Source organism: Oryx dammah, unplaced genomic scaffold, assembly GCF_014754425.2.
Source record: "Oryx dammah isolate SB20612 unplaced genomic scaffold, SCBI_Odam_1.1 HiC_scaffold_15, whole genome shotgun sequence".
Classification (NCBI taxonomy): Eukaryota; Metazoa; Chordata; class Mammalia; order Artiodactyla; family Bovidae; genus Oryx; species Oryx dammah.
The window spans coordinates 38,087,914-38,114,892 of NW_024070199.1; the positions used below are offsets into that span (position 1 = coordinate 38,087,914).

General features: G+C 43.2%; 1 protein-coding gene across 1 annotated transcript; it reads right to left on the reverse strand.

Moving 5' to 3' along the window:
- Positions 1–9,065: 9,065 nt before the first annotated feature.
- Positions 9,066–26,432, reverse strand: LOC120874524 (pregnancy-associated glycoprotein 2-like). Its single transcript, XM_040255946.1, has 9 exons — positions 26,365–26,432; positions 25,141–25,291; positions 24,067–24,184; positions 23,871–23,989; positions 22,440–22,633; positions 21,436–21,552; positions 11,361–11,502; positions 11,176–11,274; positions 9,066–9,237 (listed from the first exon to the last, which is right to left on the reverse strand). Exons 1-9 carry the CDS (start codon positions 26,415–26,417, stop codon positions 9,100–9,102), a joined length of 1,131 nt encoding a protein of 376 aa, XP_040111880.1. The 5' UTR covers positions 26,418–26,432; the 3' UTR covers positions 9,066–9,099.
- Between the last annotated feature and the right edge of the window lie 547 nt (positions 26,433–26,979).

Below are 26,979 nucleotides of genomic sequence, written 5' to 3' on the forward strand. Positions count from 1 at the left end.
AAATATAATTTACAGATGAGGGGCAGGGAAGTGAGATTTTTCTTGTTTTATACTTTGATTTGCAACCATGCAAATATGTTGCAGAATCAAAAAATAGGTAGTTACATGTGTCAAAATTGAGAGCAAAGACTAATAAGTCTTAATTATATAAAGTTGGTGACCAGTTGCACATAACAAAACATTACTTAAATGGCTTTAAAATTCAGAATTATGACTGTACATTCAAGTGGAATATCTTCTAAGGACAAAGACAAACAAAAATACTGCCCATCCAAAACAAAAGTGAAAGACACCCAAAAGCAGAAAAGGAAAGAAATCTGAAACTATATTCAACAACTTGTTGTTGCTGATATTGCTTCTGTTACTGTGACAGTATCGTATGTATTTTACAGGTAAAAGCAAGTCAGTAACTGAAGCTAATATTGTTCTGAAGTAAATTTTCAGTGGTTAGAGAAGAGAGATTCACACATAAAGAAGCTTAAGTAAAACCCTGCTGTCTTAAATTTGAACTAAAAGCATAAGTTTGTACAGCCAGTTATATTCCTTTTTTTTTTTTTAAGGAAAATCTATGTTTCTTGACTCTAACCACTGAAAAGCCTAGAAGAAATGACAACTTGATTTAACAGTGACTATCCTGAAGCCTAACAGATAGCCTCTAAATATATTTCACACCAGACAATCCATGGATTCTTAAAGAGATGATTGATTTCAGGACTGGTAAAGAAATGCAGCAAATCATCTTGGAAATCTTCAAAGACCAGAAAGTTGAGGGACTTCAAAGACCAGTGAGGACTGGACAGAAGTTTAGGAATCCATTTGAAGAGGCCAAAATTGGGACAATTTTAGCATTGCATCCAATCCATTGAAACAAGTTAAATGTATAAATGTCATAAATTCCAAATACTATGCTGTTGTTCAGTCATGTAGTTGTGTCTAACTCTTTGCAATCCCCATGGAATGTAGTATGCAAGGCCTCCCTGTCCCTCACCATCTCCCGGAGTTTGCTCAAGTTCACTTCCATTGCATTGGTGATGCCACCCAGTCTTCTCATCCTCTGACACCCTCTTCTCCTTCTGCCCTCAATCTTTCCCAACATCAGGGACTTTTCCTATGAGTCAATTGTTTGCCTCAGGTGACCAAAATACTGGAGCTTCAGCTTCAGCATCAGTCATTTCAATGAGTATTCAGGGCTAATTCCTTTCAGATTGACTGGTTTGATCTCCTTGCTGACCAAGGGACTCTAAGGAGCCTTCTCCAGCACCACAGTTCAAAGGCATCAATTCTTTAGTGCTCCACCCTCTTTACGGTCAGGCTGTCACAACTGCACATGACCACTGGGAAGGCCATCAGTTCAGTTCAGTTCAGTTCAGTCACTCAGTTGTGTCCGACTCTCTGCGACCCCATGAAGGCCATAATCTTGACTATATAGACCTTTGTTGGCAGATTGATGTCTCTGCTTTTCAACACTCTTTCTACGTTTGTCATAGCTTTCCTGTCAAGAGTAAACATCTTCTGATTTCATGGCTGCAGTCCCCATCCACAGTGATTTTAGAGGCCAAGATGAGGAAATCTGTCGTTACTTCCACCTTTTCCCCTTCTATTTGCCATGAAGTAATGGGGGTGGATCCCATGATCTTAGTGTTTTAATATCTAGTTATAAGCCCACTGAAGGTGTCCAAATGTTAATAGGCAATATCTAATTTGTCACTGTGACAGATTGCTAAGGCATCAATTCCCATCATTCTGAGCACTGAAAAAGGAAAATAATCAGCTATATTTATGCTATTTTTGTTTGTATGAGACATAGTTAATGTACTATAAACAGTAAAAGGAATCTTATTTTTATTGAAGAATTTCAAGAATTAAATTAGAAGGAATGGTAGAAACAAGAACCTCTATTTTGAAATATCCTCATAAAATGATTCTAGGCAAGTGTCATCAATGAATGCTGAAACTGTAAGTGAAAGATAGAAGGGGAGGTATATAATGTATGCATGAGGATGACAACACCAGAATCCACTGCATTTCACCATCTCTCAAAGTGAGGCAGAAGGAAATTATAAGCCTCTTGAAGTGGAACCATAAGAAATATATATCTGCATATGAAATATTCCAATAAAAAAAGAAATATTCCAATAAAAAATTCTGAACTCAAGTATAGATCTAACTATCAGTTTCCAGGGAGGGGGGGAAACAGATAAAGGAATAGAGAAAAAATCCTCTAAACAGGTGGTCCCACAACTTTTTGGCACCCAGGGCTGGTTTCTCAGAAGAAAATTTTTCCACAAACCTGGGTGAGGGGATGTTTTCTGGATGATTCATGGTTATTTCATTTATTGTGCACTTTATTTCTATTACTATTACATTGTGATATAAAAAGAAATTATACAACTGTCCATAATGCAGAATCAGTGGGAGCCCAGAGCTGGATTTCCTGCAACTAGACAGTCCTATCTAGGGGTGATGGGAGAGTGATGAGGAGCAGCTGTAAATACAAATGAAGCTTCATTCACTGGCCTGCTGCTCACCTCCTGCTATGCTGCCTTGTTCCTAAAAGACCAAAGATGTGTACTGGTCCTGGTACCAGTGTTGTGGATCCCTGCTCTAAACCCAATATTGGGACATTGTATAAGACAAACCACCCCAGTTCCTATCAGTTTTTAAACAAATAAATGGCATTAAAATTTCAAGAGAAAAATTATTTCATCTTAAAAGAGAATAACCAAGTACAAAAATATGAGTACATTCTTTCAATAAACTGTGAAAAGCCATCTGTCTTTAGAGAATCAGGGAAATTTGAACATGGACCAGATAGAAGATATTTATTTTCCTTGGAAGAAAATAGTATTTTTTGCACATAATATCATTTTCTCCCAAATATTCATTATATGTAATTTGTAAAATGGTCATCTCTTCCCTAAAATACTTCAGAAAAATGAATAAAGAGTAAAAAGAGAAATTAAATTAGGGTCTGTCTTGATTTAAAAAACAGATCTGCATAGCTGCTGCGGATTGAATTGTTTGTGTCCACCCCCCAATTCTGATGTTGAATCCTTGACTCCCAATGCAATGGTATTAGGTGGTAGGGCCTTTGGGCAGTAATTAAATTGATATGGGGTGTCAATGGTAGGGCCCATATGATGGGATTAGCCTCTCCTTCTTTTTCTCTTTTATTCTCCCTCTTCCTCCCTTCCTATCCCTACCACATGTGAGAACACAGCAAGAAGAGAACTGAAGAAAGTCAAAAAGAGTGTCTTCACCAGGGATCCAATTGTTCACCACCTTGATCTTGGCTTCCAGTCTCTGGTCTATGACAACCTGTGAGACTAAGAGAGTTAGTTTTGTAGTTATTGATGCCGAATGGTGAAATACAGCATTCACGATACTATTCTTTTTTACTTCTGTTATGTTTGAAATCACTTCATTATAAGAAGTTTAAAAAATGTCCATTTTTAAGTTTCTGTCTTTAGTGATACCTTGCAGGGCCCAAGAAAGCAGATTCAGGAAGGCCCCCAGGGAGTGAGTGATTGGAAACCCACCTGCTCTCTATCCCGCTCTTCTGTCATCTGATCACCATCCTCGACACCCAATAACCCCACCCCGAAACATATCTGCATCTCCACTCCCTTGCTAATCTGCTTGTTCATCCAGCTGGAGACTTTGATGAGCCAGATCAGGGCCTGGAAGTAGAAGGAATGTGGACATTATTAGAAAGAATGATTTGGACCACCCCTTCCCTGGCTTTCTCTTCTTTAGTGCCATCTGCAGGTGAAAGGCAGGGCCTGGGTAGGGAGGGAGCCACAAGTGGGGCTGCGGGGATATTTCCAAGGGAAGGGTGAAGTTCACATCCCAGTAACCAAGAGGTGGGCAGCTTGGTCAGGACCCAGGAGGGAAGGAAGAAGCACTAGGAAAAGAATGATGCCTACCAGAGGGCCAGACGCAGCAGGGGTTTCCAGTTAACCTTGCTGGAGATCATGTTCTTCTGGCTGGAGTTCCTCCTCCGGACATGGAATGTCTGGAGTGGAACTCGCTGCTAATGATCCACGGAGAGAGGGACAGTCTTATCCAGGGGCCTTTTGAGTCCACTATAACTGTTGGCATCATCCCAAGCTAGACAACAATATGGCAGGTCATCAGAGAGATGACCTATTCAAAATACTACAAAATTTAACCAAGAGTCTTGGCATGTCTTATGCCCAAAGTTCTTTTCAGTTCAGTTCAGTTCAGTCACTCAATCGTGTCTGACTGCGATCCCATGAATTGCAGCATGCCAGGCCTCTCTGTCCTTCACCAACTCCCGGAGTTCACTCAAACTCACATCCATTGGTCGGTGATGCCATCCAGCCATCTCATCTTCTGTCGTCCCCTTCTCCTCCTGCCCCCAATCCCTCCTAGCTTCAGAGTCTTTTCCAGTGAGTCAACTCTTCACATGAGGTGGCCAAAGTATTGGAGTTTCAGCTTTTGCATCAGTCCTTCCAAAGTACACCCAGGACTGATCTCCTTCAGAATGGACTGGTTGGATCTCCTTGCAGTCCAAGGGACTCTCAAGAGTCTTCTCCAACACCACAGTTCAAAAGCATCAATTCTTCAGCGCTCAGCTTTCTTCACAGTCCACTCTCACATCCATACAAGACCACTGGAAAAACCATAGCGTTGACTAGATGGACCTTTGTTGGCAAAGTAACATCTCTGCTTTTGAATATGCTATCTAGAATTCTTTTAGTAGAACTGATTCATCATCCCACCTTGGGTTTCTGCTGAGAAACCTACAACCTCCCAGTTAGCAACTTCTGACTTATTATTACCTGATCTCATTCCTCAGAAACCAAGTGGTGGAAAACTCCAGTGGGCAAGGGATCTAAGGTCCTCCATCTCACAGAAGCTGTTTGCCAATTGGTCTGCCCTCTCCACCCCGTTCTGAGCCCAGGATCCATGGCCATTACCAGGCAGTCACAGCTCCCTGCCTATCAGATGCAGTCTCAGCATTCTCAGCAACATGTACCTCTAAGCCACTTGTCCTTTGATTGGCATTGAGCTTCAGTCTGGAGCAAATGCTCTAGAGCAAATCCAGTTTCCTTCATCCAAGAGATGGGAAACTGAACCCTGGAGTGTATGACTCACTCTAAAGCTGCAGGTGGGGTGGAGAAATGCTGAGTCCCAGGGTTCCTGGTTCTCAGGTTGGGAGAGCTCCAGAAAGGGAAATATCATAGAAAGCTCAATTGCATCCACTGCTGAGCAGCTCTCAGAGGTCTGCTGGTGACAGAGTTGAAGTACTTTTCCCTTGCTCCTTAGTCTGGCTCTGATTCTATCAGCGAACCTGCCTTCTTGTAGCAGCAGGAAAGGAATACTGGTAGCTGGGTCTTCTGGGTTCCAAGCACAGTGAGGGCAAGCCCCTCCTGGAGTGGCCCCAGAAGACATTGGTACAAATGGTGCCTGACTCACTCCCAGCTCAGCAGCCCCAGAGCTCCCTCTCTTCATCCACACAACACAGACCACTGGGAGGCTGGGTTACATGGATCTGCATTCACAGTAAGGAGTGCTTTCTGCTCAGCCTTCTGACAACTCCGATGCAGTGTCTTATTGTTTCATCAGGGAACCCCTGGCTGAGAAAGGTAGGAGGTGCTGAGACTAGCCTGGATTCAAGGGCTGTGTTCCCTCTTTGACACTCAAAAAAGACCTTGGAACTTTGAAGGCCTTGAGAGGGGTTGAAATAGTCATGTTCTTTCAGGACTTTGCATTGTGGACCAGGTTGGAGAAAAAGGACAGACAACAGGACAAGGCTGGATATCTCTGGGTCCCAGATAGTTGCAACTTGAGTTACAGCCACCAGGCTTCACAGTCAGGTGCTGATGTTAGTTACAAATCACCTTTGGAGAAGGAATAGAGAGGAAAGAGTTTTTGCCCAGAGAGCAGTGTGGTCAGGGGACCATGGGATCACACAGGGAAAGATGAGACAAGGGCGATTGCTTGTTTCTTTGCTCTATCAGTTCCCTGGAAGTTCCACCCCTGAGGACAATCTCTCTGACAGAGATTATCAGAGTCACTGGTGGTGCCCCTGGCACCTGATGCCCTTGGTAATAACTGTTTGTGTACACAATCTCGAGCCCAGAGCTGACTCAGCCCTGCGACAGCCCCAGTCTCCCTTCTGAGGTGGGTGAGATGGCTCATTTGTTACATTGTACAGGAGGCAGACACCTAAAATATCCCTAAGAAACAGAAATGTGAAAAGGTAAAGTGGTTGTGTGAGGGGGCCTTACAAACAGCTAAGAAAAGAAGAGAAGCCAAAGGCAAATGAGAAAGGGAAAGATATACCCAATGGAAGGCAGACTTCAATAGCAAGGAGAGATAAAAAAGTCTTCTTAAGTGAACAGTGCAAGAAATATAGGAAAACAATAGGATCGCAAAGACTGGATATCTCTTCAAGAAAACTGGAGATACCATAGGAACATTTCATACAAAGATAGGCACAATAAAGGACAGAAAAGGCCAGGCCTAACAGAAGTAGAAGAGATTAAGAGGAGGTGGTAAGAATACACAGAACTATACAAAAAGTCTGAATGACCCAGATAGGCATGATGGTGGGGTCACTCATGTAAAGCCAGATTGTGGAGTATGAAGTCAAGTGGGGCTTAGGAAGCAGCACTCCAAACAAAGCTAGTGGAGGTGATAGAATTCCAGCTGAGTTGTTTAAAATCCTAAGAGATGATGCTGTGAAAATGCTGTTTTCAATATGTCAGCAAATTTGGAAAACTCAGCAGTGGTCACGGGACAGGAAAAGGTCAGTTTTCATTCCAATCCAAAAAAGAGGCAATTCCAAAGAATGTTCTAACTACCATACAATTGTGTTCATCTCACATGCTGGCAAGGTAATGCTCAAAATCCTTCAAGCTAAGCTTCAACAGTGCATGAACTGAGAAATTTCAGATGTACAAGCTGGATTTAGAAAAGGCAGAGGAACCAGAGATCAAATTGCCAGCATTCATTGGATCATACAGACAGCAAGGGATTTCCAGAAAAACATCTACATCTGCTTCACTGACTATGCTAAAGCCTTTCACTGTGTGGACCAAAACAAACTATGGGATATTCTTAAATAAATGCAAGTACGAGATTACTGTATCTGTCTCCTGATAAATCTGTATGCAGGCCAGAAAGTGACGGTTAGAACCAGACATGGGACAGTTGAATGATTCAAATTGGGAAAGGAGCATGACAAGCACTCTGGCTATTTAACTTATGTGTAGGATACATCATTTGAAATGCTGGGCTGGATAAATCTCAAGCTGGAATCAATACTGCTGGAAGAAATATCAACAACCACAGATATGAAGGTGTTACCACCATTATGGTAGGAAAGGAAAAGTAACTAAAGAGCCTCTTGATGAGGGTGAAAGAGGAGAGTGAAAAAGCTGGCTTAAAACTCAACATTCAAAAAACTAAGATCATGACATCCAGTCCCATCACTTCATGGCAGATAGATGGGAGGCAAGTGGAAACAGTGGCAGATTTTATTTTCTTGGGCTCCAAAGTCAATATGGACTTTGACTGCAGCCACGAAATTAAAAGACACTTGCTCCCCGGATGGAAGAAAAACTATGACATACCTGAACAGTGTATGAAAAAGCAGAGAATCACTCTGCTGACAGAGGTTTGTAGTATCAAAACTATGGTTTTTCCAGTAGTCATGTACAAATGTGAGATTTGGACCATAAAGAAGGATGAGTGCCAAAGAATTGATGCTTTCAAATTGCAGTGCTTGAGAAGATTCTTGAGAGTCCCCTTATACCTCAAGGAGATCAAACCAGTCAATCTGAAAGGAAATCAACCTCTGACCCCGGCTGTCCCAGCTTTGGCCTCTACCAAGGGTATCCAGGTGAAAAGAACTGATGCTTCCACTCCAAAAGTGCCTAACCATGGCAGCTCCAACCAAATGTTTTGCGGTTCTTCCACTGGAGGAAGCTCAGAAAGGCTGAAGACTCTATGTATCCTGGGTCCCCCGTTACATGAATGTCAACCTCCCCACCAGCACTGGAGGCCAAGAAAGGGCTGTGCTGAGCCCTGGAGGACGGAAATGGATCAGGCATCCACAGGGGCTGTCACTTGCCAAGTGGGACTGGAAATGACCCAGCAGGCATGTGTGGCAGAGAGCTGGTGACTGGATTGGGGTGGGAGATGGACATAAGGGAACCAGCCCAGTATAAAGGACCTCACCCAGAACTCCCTGGAGCAGAAATCCACTGACAAAGTTCATCTGAGATGGGACAAATAGAGTTTATTTTCATTACTCCTTATAATCCCTCTGAATGAGGAGGTTGTGGAGTTGGTGGTGCCATCATAAACTCTTTCATGGACTAAACCATCCACCAGTCACTATCTTTGGGGCTCCCTCTCTCCAGCTCCAGTCATGTGTTTTTTTTAAGAAACTGACAATCATGTTTGCTACAGGAACAGGGCCATGTGACCTTGTAAAGCCAGTCATAGGACCCCATGGCTCTACCAGGATAGTTGGTCCAGGGCTGGACTTGTGATCTGAGGTGGGCCATTCAGAGCACTCCCTTGAACCTTGATAGCTCTAAGCTTCTTCCTTCCTGGTTAGATGCCTTCAGGATATAAAACCCTATGGCAGGTAGCTTTGGATTCCTTCACTAGGTGTAGAAGACTTAAGAAAGAAAGCTGTCAGACTAAGACAATCAAAGAAGGGAAAAGAGAAAGAGCGAGGATGAGAAAGAGAGAACTGATGACTTCTGATTTCTTGGGTCCAGTCACTGAGATCTTTGAATCTGCTCTAGTTCCTGTGTCCTGGATCCCCAGAATTCTTCCAATAAGTTCTCCCTTTCCTGGAAGCCATTTGGAGTTAGGCTTCTCTCACTTGTGATTCAGAATTGGTCCTAGATTCTCCCCGATCATTATGTACCTCCCAGATAAACAGAGGCATCCATTTGTTTTAGAACTATTAAGAGTGAAACATTTTATTCTTTAGTGAGAACATGACTTGCAGAGCACCAACACAGTTTACCAGCATCCTGGGCAGGAGTGCCCTAAGTATGAGCAAGTGTGTATTAGGACTGGCCTGACTGATTCCCGAACAAGTCCAAGCATTTACACAGCAGGAGCCAAGCCAATCCTGTTATTTCCTCGGTCATAAACTGAGAAATACAGCCTCAGGAAGACGTCACCCAGGATCCATTTGTCTGTGGCTTCCCCCTGAAAGGTGCTAAGGCATAAGCTATTGGAAATCTGAAGGAGACAGAAATATATACCAGTTAGCTTGAGCCCTTGTCTGCAACCCTCCTCAATATCCAGACCTGGCATACGTCTTGGTTTTATTTCCTTCTTTTGATAAGTATCAAGTGGTTTCCTTAGAAGCTGGGGATGTGAGAGTGCATGCAAAAAGTTAAAGGGCCAAGACATGTGGTTGCTATGAGGAAGGGTGTTGGGGAGGCGAGGATTGGGAGTTGGGATTATCAAGTGAAACTAATATATACAGGATGAATAAATAGCATAGTCATACTATATAGCACAGGGAACTATATTCAATATCCAGCAATATACTGTAAGGGAAAAGATTAAGAAAAAGAGTATATATACTTGTTTTTGTGTAACGGAGTCACTGTGCTGTATAGGAGAACTTAAGGCAACACTGAAGATCAGCTACACTAAAATAAATATTTTTTTTTAAATAAGCAAGAATGGTCACAGTTCCCCCTCAGTCTCTGTTTCTTTCAGTCCACTGTTCACTGCTTTCTCTGCACAGAATGCCTTTTCTTTTTCCCACTTTTCCCCAACCTGTTTTTTGTTTTTTTGTTTTTAAAAAAAAAACTGTCAATTTTGTATTGAAGTATAGCTGGTTAACAATATTGTGAGTTTTAGGTAGACAGTTAAGGGACTCAGTCATATATATACACATATCCATTCTCCCCCAAACTCTCTTCCCATCCAGACTGCCACATAGCATTGAGCAGAGTTCCCTGTGCTACAGAGTAGGTCCTTGTTAGCTATCTATTTTAAATAGATTAATAGCAGTGCCCACAATGCATTCTTTAAGACTGCTCTCAGGCCCTCTAGGCAGCCTTCCAGGACCCACAGTCACCATCCCTGAAGACTTCAGACTGGGTCAATGACTTACCCTGGCTCTGCCATAGTCTGTGGCCCTCATCACTCCTGATCTGTTCCCAGCACACCTTTGCATAGCTACTGGGGTACCATTTGCATGGAATCCAGTATAGATTTGCCTCAACCCAAGCATCTCCTCATTCCTCCAAGAGGCTGCGTTTTAGAATTACTGAAATTCCCTCTTCCTCAAAGCCTTCTTTGAGCCCATCAGCCTGCTCTGAACTCCCACAGGGAGCTGATAGGAAGCCTCCACCCTATACTGGGGCTATGCAGTCACTGTGCACCCTTTATTCACCTTAGCATCCAACCTCCCCACAGAGGGGACTGGTACCCCAATTCAGAGAGAGAGCACTGAGGCTTAGCAAGGGGAAGTTGCAGCCAAGTATTAAGGTAATCATGCTATTTATCACCCAATCTGGACATTTTTGAGATGGGATGGGAGACTGCTAATCACTATGGTGGGACAGTACACTCCCAACCCCGCTTGTCACATGGTCTATTTCAGGGATTGCTACAGCTGACTTTCCATGTTCATGCACCTGAGGGCTCTGGTTGAACTGAAGCTCTGTGAGGACTGAGGCCCTTAGTGTTCCCTTCTCCTTGTGACTCCCGCCATGCCAGCATGTAGTGGTGTCTCAACATTTATTTCTGGATGGTGGATGTCCCAGACTGCCCTTTACTCTCAAGTGGTTGGTTTTGTGGGAGGCACTGGCCCAGCCAAAGGAGCTCAGCAGCTTCTGCAATGGTGTGACTTGGCCTGCAGAGGGACCCCTCCTCCCAGCAGCAACCCAAGGGTTCTTGCCTGTGTGTGTGCTAAGTCACTTCAGTTGTGTCTGACTCTGTGCAGCCCTATAGACTGCAGCTTGTCAGGCTCCTCTATCCATGGGATTCTCCAGGCACGACTACTGGAGTCAATTGCCATGTCCTTCCCTAGGGGATCTCCTGATCCAGGGATCAAACCCGTGTCTCTTACATCTCCTGCATTGGCAGGCAGGTTCTTTACCACTAACACTATCTGGGAGTCCCAGAATTGAGAAGCAGCTCTCAGGATTGGCCCCTCACCTTTTGGATGTAAGCTTCAGCAGGAACTGAGTAATCGATATCGTTGATGGTGAAGATGACAGGAGGCAGGATACTGATGACAGGACATAAAACTATGTACTGTTGGGGGAAAGGGGAGAGAGGTTGGCCCAGGAGATCCTTGTTGTTTGGGGGAACCGGGAGAGACCTGTGTCATGACCCTTCACCTCAGAACCATAGCGCATGGCGTGGATGAACTTCTGGATGTTGGTGACCGGTCCTGCTGGGCCATGGATCAGTGATGTCCCAGTATCGACAAGAGCCTCGCAGCCATGTTCACAGCCAATCACTTTCCCATTCATGGAGATGCTGAGAAACAGTGGGACAAAGTGGGTATCAAGATTGCTCAAAAGTCTCCCTCACAGCTGCCCCCTCCACAACAGTCCTTCAGCTCTTGCCTGACTCTGTTTTTCTTTGCTCTCATCATGTCACCTTCTTTGATATCCTTAAATGCAGTACTTGAGAGGCAGTCCTAAGATGGCAGAGGAATAGGACAGGGAGATCACTTTCTCCCCCACAAATTCATCAAAAGAACATCTGAACACTGAGCAAATTCCACAGAACAACTTCTGAATGCTGGCAGAGGACATCATGCACCCAGAAAAGCAGCCCATTGCCTTCAAAAGGAGGTAGGAGAAAATATAAAAGACAAAAAGAGAGACAAAAGAGGTAGGGATGGAGCTCTGTCCTGGGAAGGAAGTCTTAAAAAAGAGAAAAGTTTCCAAACACCAGGAAACACTCTCACTGCCGAGTCTGTGGCAAGCCTCAGAACCACAGAGGGCAACATAACTGGGAGGGAAAATAAATAAATAAATCAAACTCACAGATTATGTGCCCAACAGTAACTCCCCCAGCAGAGAAGCAGTGCAGACGTCTGCATCTGCCACTAGCAAGTGGGGTCTGGGCAGGGAGGCGCAGGCTGCATTGCTTAGAGTAACAGCCAGGCCTGAATGCCCTGAGGGCAATCTGAGGGAACTAACTTGGGGTAGCAAACCAGACTGTGGGATAGCTACCACGCGAAAAGCCCTAACCTAAGACACCTCCAGGTCCGCTCACAGAACAAAGGACTGACTAGAGCTATGCGAAAAGCCCTAACCTAAGACACCATCAGGCCCACTAACAGAACAAAGGACTGAACAGAGCTTGCCGGCTGCAGACAATCCCCCTCCGGTGACAGGCAGCCAGAGCTGTAAGGGGGCAATTGCGGCCCCAGAGAGGCATCAGCTACCAAACCGCAAGCAGGCTTCATTGTTAACTAAGACTTCTTGGGATTCTGCATGGTCAACATCCGTCTGAGAAGGTGCACCGGTTGTACACCCAGAAAACTGAGCGGCAGGGACGGGGGAGGCGCTAAGTCACAGCGACCACGCTTGCCAAACACCTGGTCACCTGAGCTGCTCGGACCTGAGAATGGCACAAAACACAGGCCCAACCAAGTCTGCACGTCTGAGGATGACCCGAGCACCTGAACCTGAGCAGCTTAGACCTGTGAAGTGCATGCAACTCAGGGCCTGCCTCAGACAGTTCCCAGCAGAGCAACCTAGAGCCTAAGCAGTGTTGACAAGGAAAGCACACACACCGTGAGCGGAAGCAAACCCAGTGTGGTCAAGTCACTGCAAGCACATGTCAGTGTTATCTGTTGGCAGCGTCCTTCCCTCCCCACAGCACGACTGAACAAGTGAGCCCGAACAAGTGAGCCTAAGCAAGTGTCCACCACCGCCCCCTTGTGTCAGGGCAGAAATTAGACACTGGAGAGACCAGCAAACAGAAGAAGCTAAAACAGAAGGAACCTCCTTGGAAGTGACAGGTGCAATAGATTGAAACCCTGTAGTTAGTACCAACTACATAGGAAGGGGCCTATAGATCTTCAGAAATATAAGCCAGATCAAGGAACTATCTGAAAATGAACTGACCCCAACCTGCCCACAACAACATCAGAAAAAGTCCTAGATATATTTTTACTATTTTTACTATCATTCTTTATTTTTTTAATTTTTTTTAATTTTTAAGTCCTCTATTACTCCTTTAATTTTCATTTTTATAACTTACCATTACTTTGCAAAAAAAAAAGAGAGAGAGAGACCCTATTTTTTAAAGCAAACTTCATATATATATATTTTATAATTTTTGTGACTTTATTTTTTTCTTTAATATTGTATTTTTGAAAATCCAACCTCTACTCTAGATATTTAATCTTTGCTTTTTGGTACTTGTTATCAATTTTGTACCTTTAAGAACCCAAACTTCAGTACCCATTTTTACTTGGGAGCAAGATTACTGGCTTGATTGCTCTTTCCCCCTTTGGACTCACCTTTTTCTCCACCAGGTCGCCTCTATTTCCTCCCTCCTCCTTCTCTTCTCTACCCAACTCTGTGAATCTCTTTGTGTGTTCCAGGCTGTGGAAAACACTTAGGGAACTGACTATTGGCTGTATCTGTCTCTCTTCTTTTGATTCCCCCCTTTTTCCACCTGGCCACCTCTATCTCCTTTCTCCCTCTTCTCTTCTCTGTATAACCCCATGAGCATCTCTGAGCAGTCCAGACTGTGGAGTGCACGTAAGTAAGTGATTACTGGCTAGATTGCTCTCTCCTCTTTTGATTCCACCTCATCTCATTTGGGTCACCTCTAATTCCACCCTCCCTCTTCTCTTCTCCATGTAACTCTGTGAACCTCTCTGGGTGTCCCTCAGTGTGGAGAAACTTTTCATCTTTAACCTATATGTTTTATCAACGGTGCTGTATACATGGAGAAGTCTTGAGGCTACTGTAAAAATAATACTGAAAACCAGAAGCAGGAGGCTTAAGTGCAAATCCTCAGAACACCAGAGAACTGACTCCAGGGAATATTAATCGACAGGAGCTCAACAAACGCCTCCATACCTACACTGAAACCAAGCATCAGCCAAGGGCCAACAAGTTCCAGAGCAAGACATACCACAAAAATTCTCCACCAACACAGGAACACAGCCCTGAGCTTCAATATGCAGGCTACCCAAAGTCACTCCAAACCCAATGACATCTCATAACTCATTACTAGACACTTCATTGCACTCCAGATGGAAGAAATCCAGCTCCACCCACCAGAACACCGACACAAGCTACCCTAACCAGGAAACCTTGACAAACCACCTGTACAACCCCACCCACAGCAAGGAAACTCCACAATAAAGAGAACTCCACAAACTGCCAAAATACAGAAAGGCCACCTCAAAAACAGCAATATAAACAAGATGAAGAGACAGAGGAATACCCAGCAGGTAAAGGAACAGGATAAATGCCCACCAAACCAAACAAAAGAGGAAGACATAGGGAAGAATTCTGAATAATGATAGTGAAAATGATCCAAAATCTTGAAAACAAAATGGAGGTACAGATAAATAGCCTGGAGACAAGGATTGAGAAGATGAAGGAAAGGTTCAACAAGGACCTAGAAGAAATAAAAAAGAGTCAATATATAATGAATAATGCAATAAATGAGATCAAAACATCTGGAGGGAACCAACAGTAGAATAACAGAGGCAGAAGATAGGATAAGTGAGGTAGAAGAGAGAATGGTAGAAATAAATGAAACAGCAGGGAAAAAAGAAAAACAAAATAAAAGAAATGAGGACAACCTCAGAGATGTCTGGGACAATGTTAAACACCACAACATTCGAATCAGAGGAGTCCCAGAAGAAGAAGACAAAAAAAAAGACCATGAGAAAACACTTGAGGAAATAATAGTTGAAAACTTCCCTAAAATGGGGAAGGAAATAATCACCCACATCCAAGAAACTCAGAGAGTCCTAAGCAGGATAAACCCAAGGAAAAACACCCCAAGACACATATTAATCAAATTAACAAAGATCAAACACAAAGAACAAATATTAGAAGCAGCAAGGGGAAAACAACAAATAACACACAAGACGATTCCCATAAGGATAACAGCTGATCTTTCAATAGAAACTCTTCAGGCCAGGAGGGAATGGCAAGACATACTTAAAGAGATGAAAGAAAATAACCTACAGTGCAGATTACTGTACCCAGCAAGGATCTCATTCAAATATGAAGGAGAAATCAAAAGCTTTACAGACAAGCAAAAGCTGAGAGAATTCAGCACCACCAAACCAGCTCTCCAACAAATGCTAAAGGATCTTCTCTAGACAGGAAACACAGAAAGGGTGTATAAACTTGAACCCAAAACAATAAAGTAAATGGCAACGGGGTCATACTTATCAATAATTACCTTAAACGTAAATCGGTTGAATGCCCCAACCAAAAGACAAAGACTGGCTGACTAGATACAAAAACAAGACCCCTATATATGTTGTCTACAAGATACCCAACTCAAAACAAGGGACACATACAGACTGAAAGTGAAGGACTGTAAAAATATTTTCCATGCAAATAGAGACCAAAAGAAAGCAGGAGTAGCAATACTCATAGCAGATTAACTAGACTTTAAAACAGGCTGTGAAAAGAGACAAAGAGGGGCACTACATAATGATAAAAGGATCAATCCAAGAAGAAGATATAACAAATATAAATATATATGCACCCAACAGAGGAGCACCACAATACGTAAGACGAATGCTAACAAGTCTGAAAGGGGAAATTAACAATAACACAATAATAGTGGAAGACTTTAATATCCCACTCCCACCTATGGATAGATCAACTAAACAGAAAATTAACAAGGAAACACACATTAATTGGTATCTATAGGGCATTTCACCCCAAAACAATGAATTTCACCTTTATCTCAAGTACACACGGGACCATCGCCAGGATAGATCACATCCTGGGCCATAAATCTACCCTTGGTAAATTAAAAAAAAAAGAAAGAAATCATTCCAAGCATCTTTCCTGACCACAATGCAGTAAGATTAGATCTCAATTACAGGAGAAAAACTATTAAAAATTCCAACATATGGAGGCTGAAAAACATGCTGATGAATAACCAACAAATCACAGAAGAAATCAAAAAAGAAATCAAAATATGCATAGAAATGAATGAAAATAAAGTCACAAAAACCCCAAACCTGTGAGACACTATAAAAGCCATGCTAAGGGGAAGGTTCATAGCAATACAGGCATACCTCAAGAAACAAGAAAACAGTCAAATAAATAACCTCACCTTACATCTAAAGCAACTAGAAAAGGAAGAAATGAAGAACCCCAGGATTAGTAGAAGGAAAGAAATCTTCAAAATTCGGCAGAAATAAATGCAAAATAAAACAAAATACACCATAGCAAAAATCAACAAAACCAAAAGCTGGTTCTTTGAAAGGACAAATAAAATTGACAAACCATTAGCCAGACTCATCAAGAAACAAAGGGAGAAAAATCACATCAATAACATTAGAAATGAAAATGGGGAGATCACAACAGACAACACAGAAATACAAAGGATCATAAGAGACTACTATCAGCAATTATATGCCAATAAAATGGACAACTGGAAGAAATGGACAAATTCTTAGAAAAGTACAACTTTCCAAAACTGAACCAGGAAGAAATAGAAAATCTTAACACACCCATCACAAGCACAGAAATTGAAACTGTAATCAGAAATCTTCCAGCAAACAAAAGCCCAGGTCCAGATGGCTTTGCAGCTGAATTCTACAAAAAATTTAGAGAAGAGTTAACACCTATCCTACTCAAACTCTTCCAGAAAATTACAGAAAAAGGTAAACTTCCAAACTCATTCTATGAGGCCACATCACCCTAATACCAACACCTGACAAAGATGCCACAAAAAAAGAAAACTACAGGCCAATATCACTGATGAACATAGATGCAAAAATCCTTAACAAAATTCTAGTAATCAGAACCCAATAACACATTAAAAAGATCATACACCATGACCAAGTGGGCTTTATCCCAGGGATGCAAGTATTCTTCAATATCCACAAATTGTTCAATGTTATACACTGCATTAGCAAACTGAAAATAAAAACCATTGATTATCTCAATAGATGCAGAAGCCTTTGACAAAATTCAACATCCTTTTGTGATTAAAAAAAAAAAAAACCTCCAGAAAGCAGGAATAGAAGGAACATACCTCAACAAAATAAAAGTTATATATGACAAACCCACAGCAAACATTATCCTCAGTGGTGAAAAAATGAAAGAATTTCCCATAAAGTCAGGAACAAGACAAGGGTGCCCACTTTCACCACTACTATTCAACATAATTCTGGAAGTTTTGGCCACAGCAATCAGAGTAGAAAAAGAAATAAAAGGAATCCAAATTGGAAAAGAAGAAGTAAAACTCACTGTTTGCAGATGACATGATCCTCTACATAGAAAACTCTAGAGATCCCACCAGAAAATTACTAGAGCTAATCAATGAATATGGTAAAGTTGCAGGATATAAAATCAACCCACATAAATCCTTTGCTTTCCTATACACTAATAATGAGAAAATAGAAAGAGAAATTAAGGAAACAATTACATTCACCATTGCAATGAAAAGAATGAAATACTTAGGAATATATCTACCTAAAGAAACTAAAGACCTACATATAGAAAACTATAAAACACTGGTGAACGAAATCAAAGAGGACACTGATAGATGGAGAAATATACCATGCTCATGGATCGGAAGAATCAATATAGTGAAAATGAGTATACTACCCAAAACAATCTATAGATTCAATGCAATCCTTATCAAGCTACCAACAGTATTTTTCACAGAACTAGAACAAATTATTTCAGAATTTGTATGGAAATACAAAAAACCTCGAATAGCCAAAGCAATCTTGAGAAAGAAGAATGGAACTGGAGGAATCAACCTGCCTGACTTCAGGCTCTACTACAAAGCCACAGTCATCAAGACAGTATACAGAAATATAAATCAATGGAATGAAATAGAAAGCCCAGAGATAAATCCACACACCTATGGGCACCTTATCTTTGACAAAGGAGGCAAGAATATACAATGGAGAAAAGACTAACTTTAACAAGTGGTGCTGGGAAAACTGGTCAACCACAAGTAAAAGAATGAAACTAGAACACTTTCTAACACCATACACAAAAATAAACTCAAAATGGATAAAAAACCTAAATGTACAACCAGAAACTATAAAACTCCTAGAGGAGAACATAGGCAAAACACTCTTTGACATAAATCAGAACAGGATCCTCTATGACCCACCTCCCAGAATATTGGAAATAAAAGCAAAAAGAAAACAAATGGGCCTAATTAAAACTGAAAGCTTCTGCACAACAAAGGAAACTATAAGCAAGGTGAAAATGCAGCCTTCAAATTGGCAGAAAATAATAACAAATGAAGCAACTGACAAACAACTAATCTCAAAAATAAAAAGCAACTCCTGCAGCTCAACTCCAGAAAAATAAATGACTCAATCAAAAAATGGGCCAAAGAACTAAACAGATATTCCTCCAAAGAAGACATACAGATGGCTAACAAACACATGAAAAGATGCTCAACATCACTCATTATCAGAGAAATGCAAATCAAAACCACAATTAGGTACCATTTCATGCCAGTCAGAATGCCTGCTATCCAAAAGTTTACAAGCAATAAATGCTGGAGAGGGTGCAGAGAAATGGGAACCCTCTTACACTATTGGTGGGAATGCAAACTAGTACAGCCACTATGGAAAACAGTGTGGAGATTCCTCAAAATCTGGAAATAGAACTGCCTTATGACCCAGCAATCCCACTGCTGGGCATACACACTGAGGAAACCAGAATTGAAAGAAACACGTATACCCCAATGTTCATCACAACACTGTTTATAATAGCCAGGACATGGAAGCAACCTAGATGTCCATCAGCAGATGAATGGATAATAAAGCTTTGGTACATATACACAATGGAGTATGACTCAGCCATTAAAAAGAATACATTTGAATCAGTTCTAATGAGGAGGATGAAACTGGAGCCTATTATACAGAGTGAAGTAAACCAGAAAGAAAAACACCAATACAATATACTAACGCATATATATGGAATTTAGAAAGATGGTAATGATAACCTTGTATGCGAGACAGCAAAAGAGACACAGATGTATAGAAGTCTTCTGGACTCTGTGGGAGAGAGTGAGGGTGGGATGATTTGGGAGAATGGCATTGAAACATGTATAATATCATATAAGAAATGAATCGCCAGTCCAGGTTTTATGCAAGATACAGGATGCTCGGGAATGGTGCACTGGGATGACCTAGAGGTATGGTATGGGGAGGGAGGTGGGAGGGGTGTTCAGGATGGGGAACACGTGTACACCCGTGGTGGATTCATGTTGATGTATGGAAAAACCAATTCAATAATATAAAGTATAAACAATAAATAAATAAATAAAATGTAAAAAAATAAAATAAAATGCAGTACTTGAATAAGCTCTTTCCTACCTCCGGACCATGACACAAGCTAGTCTTCCTTCCTAGAAGACCCCACTCCCCTTTGACTAGCTAATTTCTCCTTGTCTTTTAAATTCCAGCTTAACTGTCATGGTTTCAGTGAAGTCTTTCCCCCAGTGTATATCAAACTCCTGTCTTGGTCATTCTCTGTACACCCTTCCTCATGTCTAGCATGTACCAAAATGACAATTCACTATGTGTGTGAGTCATTCTTAGATGTGAGGGCAAGTTTTATTCTCATTGCCTTGCTAAAGTGCCTGACACACAGTGGATGAACAATGAATGAATGAATGAATGAATGTGAAAATAATAAATGAAGAACATCCAAAGAGCTATATCCAGTGTCTCAATGATAATGAGTCAAACATACAGTGAAGATGGAGGTTCCCTGGGGCAGCAGATTCTCATAGTGGGAGACAAGCTGCCCTGGGAGAGGGTGTCTCCCATTACTGCTCATTCACCCAGCTGAGGCCCTGGCCATATGATACCTGATAGCCCACGGAATCTCCAAAGGACAGGGCAAATTTGTCTGAGGGTATCACAGAGATTCCCATCAATTACTATGTTAGTTATCAGGCCACTCCTGGATCCTACCTTCCTGATTCTGTCAATCACAAAGCCTACTCCACTGTGTGCTCAGGATGGAGGTCGGGGGGTGGGTAGCTATGGTTACGTGGAGTGTCTCTTTTTATGAGTTGCTTTCAGGTCTCAAGACAGCAGCCAACCTCTCTACGTAGCTGAGTAGCTTCTCCCTAAGGGGACCAGATTTTCCCATTTGTTCAGAACTTTCTGTTTTTAAACTGACATTTATATGTACTGAGACCTTCCTCAGTCCTGGGTTCAGTTCAGTTCAGTCGCTCAGTCGTGTCCAACTCTTTGCGACCCTATGAACTGCAGCACACCAGGCCTCTTTATCCATCACCAACTCCTGGAGCCTACCCAAACTCCTGTCCATTGGGTTGGTGATGCCATCCAACCATCTCATCCTCTATCATCTCCTTCTCCTCCTGCCCTCAATCTTTCCCAGCATCAGGGTCTTTTCAAATGAGTCAGCCCTTCCCATCAGGTGGCCAAAGTATTGGAGTTTCAGCTTCAACATTAGTCCTTCCAATGAACACCTAGGACTGATCTCCTGGGTGGACTGAAGAGGATGGACTGTTTGGATCTCTTTGCAGTCCAAGGGACTTTCAAGAGTCTTCTCCAACACCACAGTTCAAAAGCATCAATTCTTTGGCCTTCAGCTTTCTTTATAGTCCAACTCTCACATCCATACATGACTACTGGAAAAACCATACCCTTGACTAGATGGACCTTTGTTGGCAAAGTACTGTCTTTGCTTTGTAATATGCTGTCTAGGTTGGTCATAACTCTCCTTAACCTGGACAGTTTGTCATCTTATCACAACTCTGTTCAGGCTGGGGAAATTCTCCCTGATCCTCTGTTCACCACACTGTAGGGTCCTCTAACCATGCTTCCCACATCACAGGGCAGTGGGTGCAGCCCTCCCCCAGCTGCACAGACCTCTCTGGACCCTGTGAAGGACCCTGGTCAGAGCCCTGGTCAGAAGGCCTGGGATGATTATGAACCCATGGGTGATTTGTGTATCTATGTGTTTGTGTGTTTGTTTGTGTGTGTGTTTATGTGGCTCTGTGTGTCTGTCTGTGTGCTTGTGTGTATCTGTCTGCCTAAGTGTGTTTATATGTGTGCCTGCATGTGTGTTTATGTGTGTCTGTGTGTGTGCTTATATGTGTGGCTTTATGGGTGGAGCATATCTCTGTGTGTGACCATGTGTCTGTGCATGCGTTTGTGTGCCTGCATATGTCTATGTATAGATGTGGGAGCATCACTTGGGGTGGCATTCAGAGGAAGAGGCTTACCGGTCCACAGTTATTAGCCAGCTTTTGGTTTGAGACACTGGTATCCAGTTGAGCTTTCCCTTGTGGTAGGAGTGGTCCACCCCACCTAACATCAACACACTGCCATTCTCCTTGTGGCTGTCGAGAGAATAAAAGAGGGGGACTCCTTGGAGGACTGTTATGCTGGGCAGTCTGAGGGCTGTGCTTGTCCACCCAACAAGGCCCTAATAGGGTCCCCATTTTACAGATGCAGAAATTGAGGGATTGAGAACCCAACCAAGATTAGTCACTGGCTAGAGTGGCACAGAGCAGGTTAGAAGCTGAGTCACTTGGCCAGGTTCCACCCACCCAGGCTTCTCAAGAGGCCCTGTACCTCCTGCAACCTGAATACCCTCAGAGGACAGTGTGCTGAAGGGTTTGGGCTTCCCCCTTGTCCAGCCTGTAATTTTTTTCAGAAAAATCAAGGCCTGAGAGTGCTAGGGATGTGTCTTCAGTCACCCAGGGTTGGTTTCACCTGCCTGTGACCTGTGCTGTCCATGGGGCCCCACATTTAGCAGGGCCCCCCACCTCTGTTATCTCTGTCTGGAAATTCCTAAGACTTGCTGGATAAGGTGTCCCACACTTCCATTTTGCACTGTCTCCTGAAAGTTATGTAGTTGGTCCCGGTGAAATGTTAGTGAGGAAGGAAAGACTTCCACCATCGCTCTCTTTCCTTCCATTGCAAACTCGTCAGCAAACTGTGTTACTTTTTCCTCCAACTTTTATCCTGACACCTTCCATTGCTCTCCCACTCCCCTCACCCCCAAGACCAAGCCACTGCCCTTGAGCCCATGAGCTAGGTTGTGTTCCTATAAAATTTCATTTACAAAAGCCACTGGTGAAGCCAGGTGAAGCCCTGGGGCCATAGTTATCCTGGGCTACACAGTCTTTCAGGATACTTCTGTAACAAGTGTTCTATAATATTCATCCAACTGAAAGCATCTCACAGCTAATTTGGAAAGAGGGCTTGTCCAGCTCAGACTTACGTGCTCAAGTAGAAGGCAAAGATAGGCTCAGAAATGGCACCTTGTTGCTTCAGCTTGTCAAAGACGGGGATGGTTCCTGGGATAGCGAGGCTGGGGTAGGACAAGCCCAGGATGCCATCAAAGGGTGCATTATCAAATCCGAATTGTTGCAGGCTTAGGCCAAATGGCTGGTCAGTGCTGACAAGGTTCCCGATCTGTGGGAGAGAAGAGTGTTCACACACAAAGGACTGGAAGTGGGACTGGTCTAGGGGGGTTCAGATGCCATTAGAACCTCAGAGAAGAACTGAGTCCTGGCTGTGCCCTAGGTAGACTCCAGATGGTTAAAACAAGCTGGGACAGGAATTCGGGTTCCATTGGTGTGCGGACGTGAATTTTAACCAACACCAACTATTTCTGCAAACACCATCTGAGTCAAATAGGCCTCATGCCTTCTGTACAGGTGGGAAAACCAAGTCAGGACTGGACCCAATGGTGCCCCCTTGAGGACAAAATGAGTAGAGAGCAGGGTAGTCCTCTCTTCGGCATCACTATGATCTGATGACAGAAATGGACTGAATTTATTGCAATGTATTATGGATTCTGCGCTTGCCAAGGAAGGCAGGAGCCCATTTTACAATGTCACTGGCAGAGTTCTTATGAATATGCTACCTGGGAAACACACATTTAGGGGTGTGTGTGTGAGAGAGAGAGAGAAATAGAGAGACAGGGAAAATCCTCAGGCACTTTGGGGAGGGAGGCCATTGATTTTACTAGACTTTCAGTGGCCCCCTAGAGTGAAAACCCATTTATCAAGTCCCTCCCATATGTGTGGGCCCCTGCTTTTGCTGCCTGGGTATCTGAAGCCCTGGGCTGCCCCCAGGCTCCCCCAATCAGTTTTATTCTTGCTCAAATAACCCCACCTGCTTGAGTCCTGACAAGCCAGCCCAGCTACCACTTCCCAGATGTGTGACTGTGACAAGGCCCTTGCTCTTTACACCTCAGTTCCCTCATGTGTATCATGTAACTAATCATAGTAACTTCTGTGTGGGGTTGTTGCAGGATTAAACAAGTTATTACTATGAAAGTACCCAGCACAGTCTGAGAATATAAAAGTGGGTGCTTTTTTCCCTGTCCCTGTTCCCAACAAAATGAACCTTGAGCTGCTCATGGGCAAAGGAGCTGCAAGTCCACACCCCAAGCCACTCTTTGGTTTAGCCACTCTTGGAGTTTGTGTGTCAGCAGGGTCCCTATCTCCCCAGGAACAGGATTCTGCAGGTAAGGCGGCTAGTCACAAAGGGAGTTAGGGAAGGACAGGCCCTGCCAGATGGTCCTGCATCTGTTGTGTAAGCAGTGGTCACTCCATAGCCAGTTCTGACCTAACATAGGCCATCTATGGGGACCAGGAGGGGGTTGGTTAGTGCAGATCTGATTCAGCTTCTGTTTCCATGTTACCCGAACAGTGTCATAGGCAAGAACTCCGTTCATCATCCCAGATCCGTAGAGGATGTGGAAGGGCCTGCGTGTAAGCCGGAAGGTGGAAGATTTGTGATGGTCGAAGGTAATGTGTGTATCTGCAGACACGAGAGATGAGTGTCAGTCAGGTCAGAGGGTGGAGGGGATGAGTCAAGATGGGGAAGGCGGTACTCACGACAGGCAAGACTGATGCACTTGATGGAGGGCACCCACAAGTCAGATGAGCCTGTGTCAAAGACAACCCGGAACTCCTTAGGGGGTGTTCCAATGGTGATGTTACCCACATAGGCCATCTAGAGGGACCAGGAAGAAGTGGATTAGTGCAGGTATGGCTCCCCTCGATTCCCAGACTGCTGCCTCCCTCTGGGTGTCACATGTCTCTTGAAATCACTTTCCAACCACCATTCAGTTCACAACCTTTGCTCACAGAGTTCCTGCATTTAATATTTTTTCCTGTGCTATGTGGTATGCAGGATTTTAACTCTATGACCAGGCATTGAAGCAGTACCTCCTGTATTCAAAGCCCAGAGTCATAATCACTGAACCCCCAAGGAAGTCCGGTGACCTCATCTGAGAAGCTCTCTAGTCTCCTCTTCAAACCCAGCCTGAGCGCCTCCTTTTCCAGGAGGTACTCCTTAATTAACCCCAGCCACTCCTTCTAAACTCAGACCATGTTTGATCAACACCACACAATTGGCCCTTTCACTAAACATGTATTTACTCTTTGCATATTTCTCAGGGTAGCTTGGCCATTCTTGAATAACAGATGAGACCTTTTTCAAATCAATAATAACTATAGTGTTAAATTCTTATGGCATCAAGTGCCTTAGGGTTTCAGTAAATTTTTGCTGCTGTGATTCTTGGATCTCTGGAAGTTGAATTCCTCTACCTGGGGATTCACACTTGATTTCCAGTTGGCTTTATTATTAGAGATGGCTTACCACTTCACCTGTAACTGAGTGGCTCACTTAGTTCAGAAAGAACAATCTCCCTCAAACTAGTGCCACATCTTTGGCACAAAAATAGATGTTTACCTGCCACCTGGTCATTGCTGGGCCCAGTCACCACAGACCGAGAGTTAAGGATGAGAATGTCTTCTCCTCTGGGAATGGGGTCCCTGTTCCCCACTGTTTCTGCCTCCTGCAGGAGCCCCAGATCCGATATCCCACCTGGCACCTCTAGATGAGCCCCACTGCTAGGCCAGAGCACAAAGGGGCACTATGGAGCACCAACCTCCCAACCCACTCACATCCAGGGTGTTCCTCAAGGGGTGAGTAGATAATTTGGGGTCACTAGCAGAATCATCGGACATTCTATTGGCTTGTTCCTCCAGGAAATTGTTCAGCAAGTTTTTTTCCCTCAGGATTTCTCGCATTGTCTTCGTTTTAGTTAGAGGCATTCTTTCACCAAGCATAAGGAAAAGGAAACAGAGAAGGACCGCAGTCAACTGTCTGTGTTATAGTATAACAGTCATACCTGGCCTTTTAATAGCACTGTGTATTTTCCAAGCTTTTTTTTTTTTTTTTTTTGAGTGCCATCTATTATCAGAATGCTGTGCAAACACAGGGCAAAGACATAGGTTTGAATACAGATTCTGTTGTGTTATCTTGGGTCAGCCATATGAACATTTGGAGTCTCAGTTTCCCTATCGGTAAAAAGGTAGAAGGGATAATTCCCACCACCCCCCATATAGAATGCTTTGGCTGTTAAATAACATTACGGGTATAATGTACCAGATATATAGGGAGTCTCAACAAAGACAGCCATTACCGTTGCTGTTGCCACCCCACTATATCTTTCTCAAAGAAGCTCATGGAGGGAGGAAGAAGGGGGAATCTCATCCTCTCTTTACAGGGGAGAAATTTGAAATGCAGTGAGTTTGTGAAGTGACTGTGATCACACTGCTTGTTCGAGGTAAAAACAGTTTAGATGTAGCCTTCCTAATCGTTCTTCAGAGTTGAAGCAAAAGAGAGGGGTGAGAGAAGAATCCAGGAGAGGGGAACAAATTAGAGAAAAAACAGAGAGAGATCTACATGAACAGAGACATCAAAGAGATGGAGAAATAAATAGATGAAGAGATAAATGAGAGAGATATAGAGATGCAGACGTGGACACATACACACAGAAGTAGAGAGAGAACAGAGAGGACACCTAGAATAAAATGTAGAAAATGCTACTCAACAAGACCACACGTACATTTGCATAGGATGTGCACTGAACAATTGTAAAGTGTTCCATTTTCACATAGATCATGACCGCAGCCCCAGAGTTATAGAACCCTGAAGATCTACCTCAAGACCCTTGGAACCCACATTTCCCATGTCAAAGTACTTACCAATAAGTGAGAGTTGAACTTTAAGACCATCATGGAGTGATTATATTCCCTTCTAACCCTGACAGGTGGAAGAATATGAGGAAAATAAGAAAAAAAAAAAAAAAGGAAGTTGATTCCGCTTACAGTCCCTGTACTTACATGACTATGCACTCTGAGAGGGCCACCAGCCAGAGGAGCACAAGCCACTTCATGCTTCTTTCCTGGCGCCAAGTGCTCGCAGAAGATCGGGTTCTAGTCTGCAGCGGTGATCAGGCCCTTCTAGTTATATATGTTCAGAACTACCTTAATTGTTCCCTTTAGGCCATTATTAGATTTTATAAAAATAGAAACCTCTCGATAAAATCTTTACCTCAATCAGTGTCCTTGGGGAGTGGACTTTGCAAATTCTCAGACTACAAAGAGTCTACTGTAATCTCTTCCTTGAGGCTTGGCTAGAAAACCAAACTGAAGTGCATGGATTATCTGAGAGTGTGGAAAAATTTGCCAACCTAGAGACAAAATACTGTTGTTAACGTGATAAAAGTGAACACTAGGGGCCAGGCTAGATATTTGTGATCTCACGTGGTCTTCCTAGCCACTTCATGAGATGTGCATTGATGTCCTCAGTTGGACAGGAGATTGCAAGAAGGAAAAGCCATCAAAAAGACTTTAGGGGCAGCCCAGGGACATATGAGTCACTTTAGGTAGTGAGAGAGATGGCACAGATTAGGGACACCTGTGATGCAAGTCTGCATCAAAGAGCTAGACTAGCGC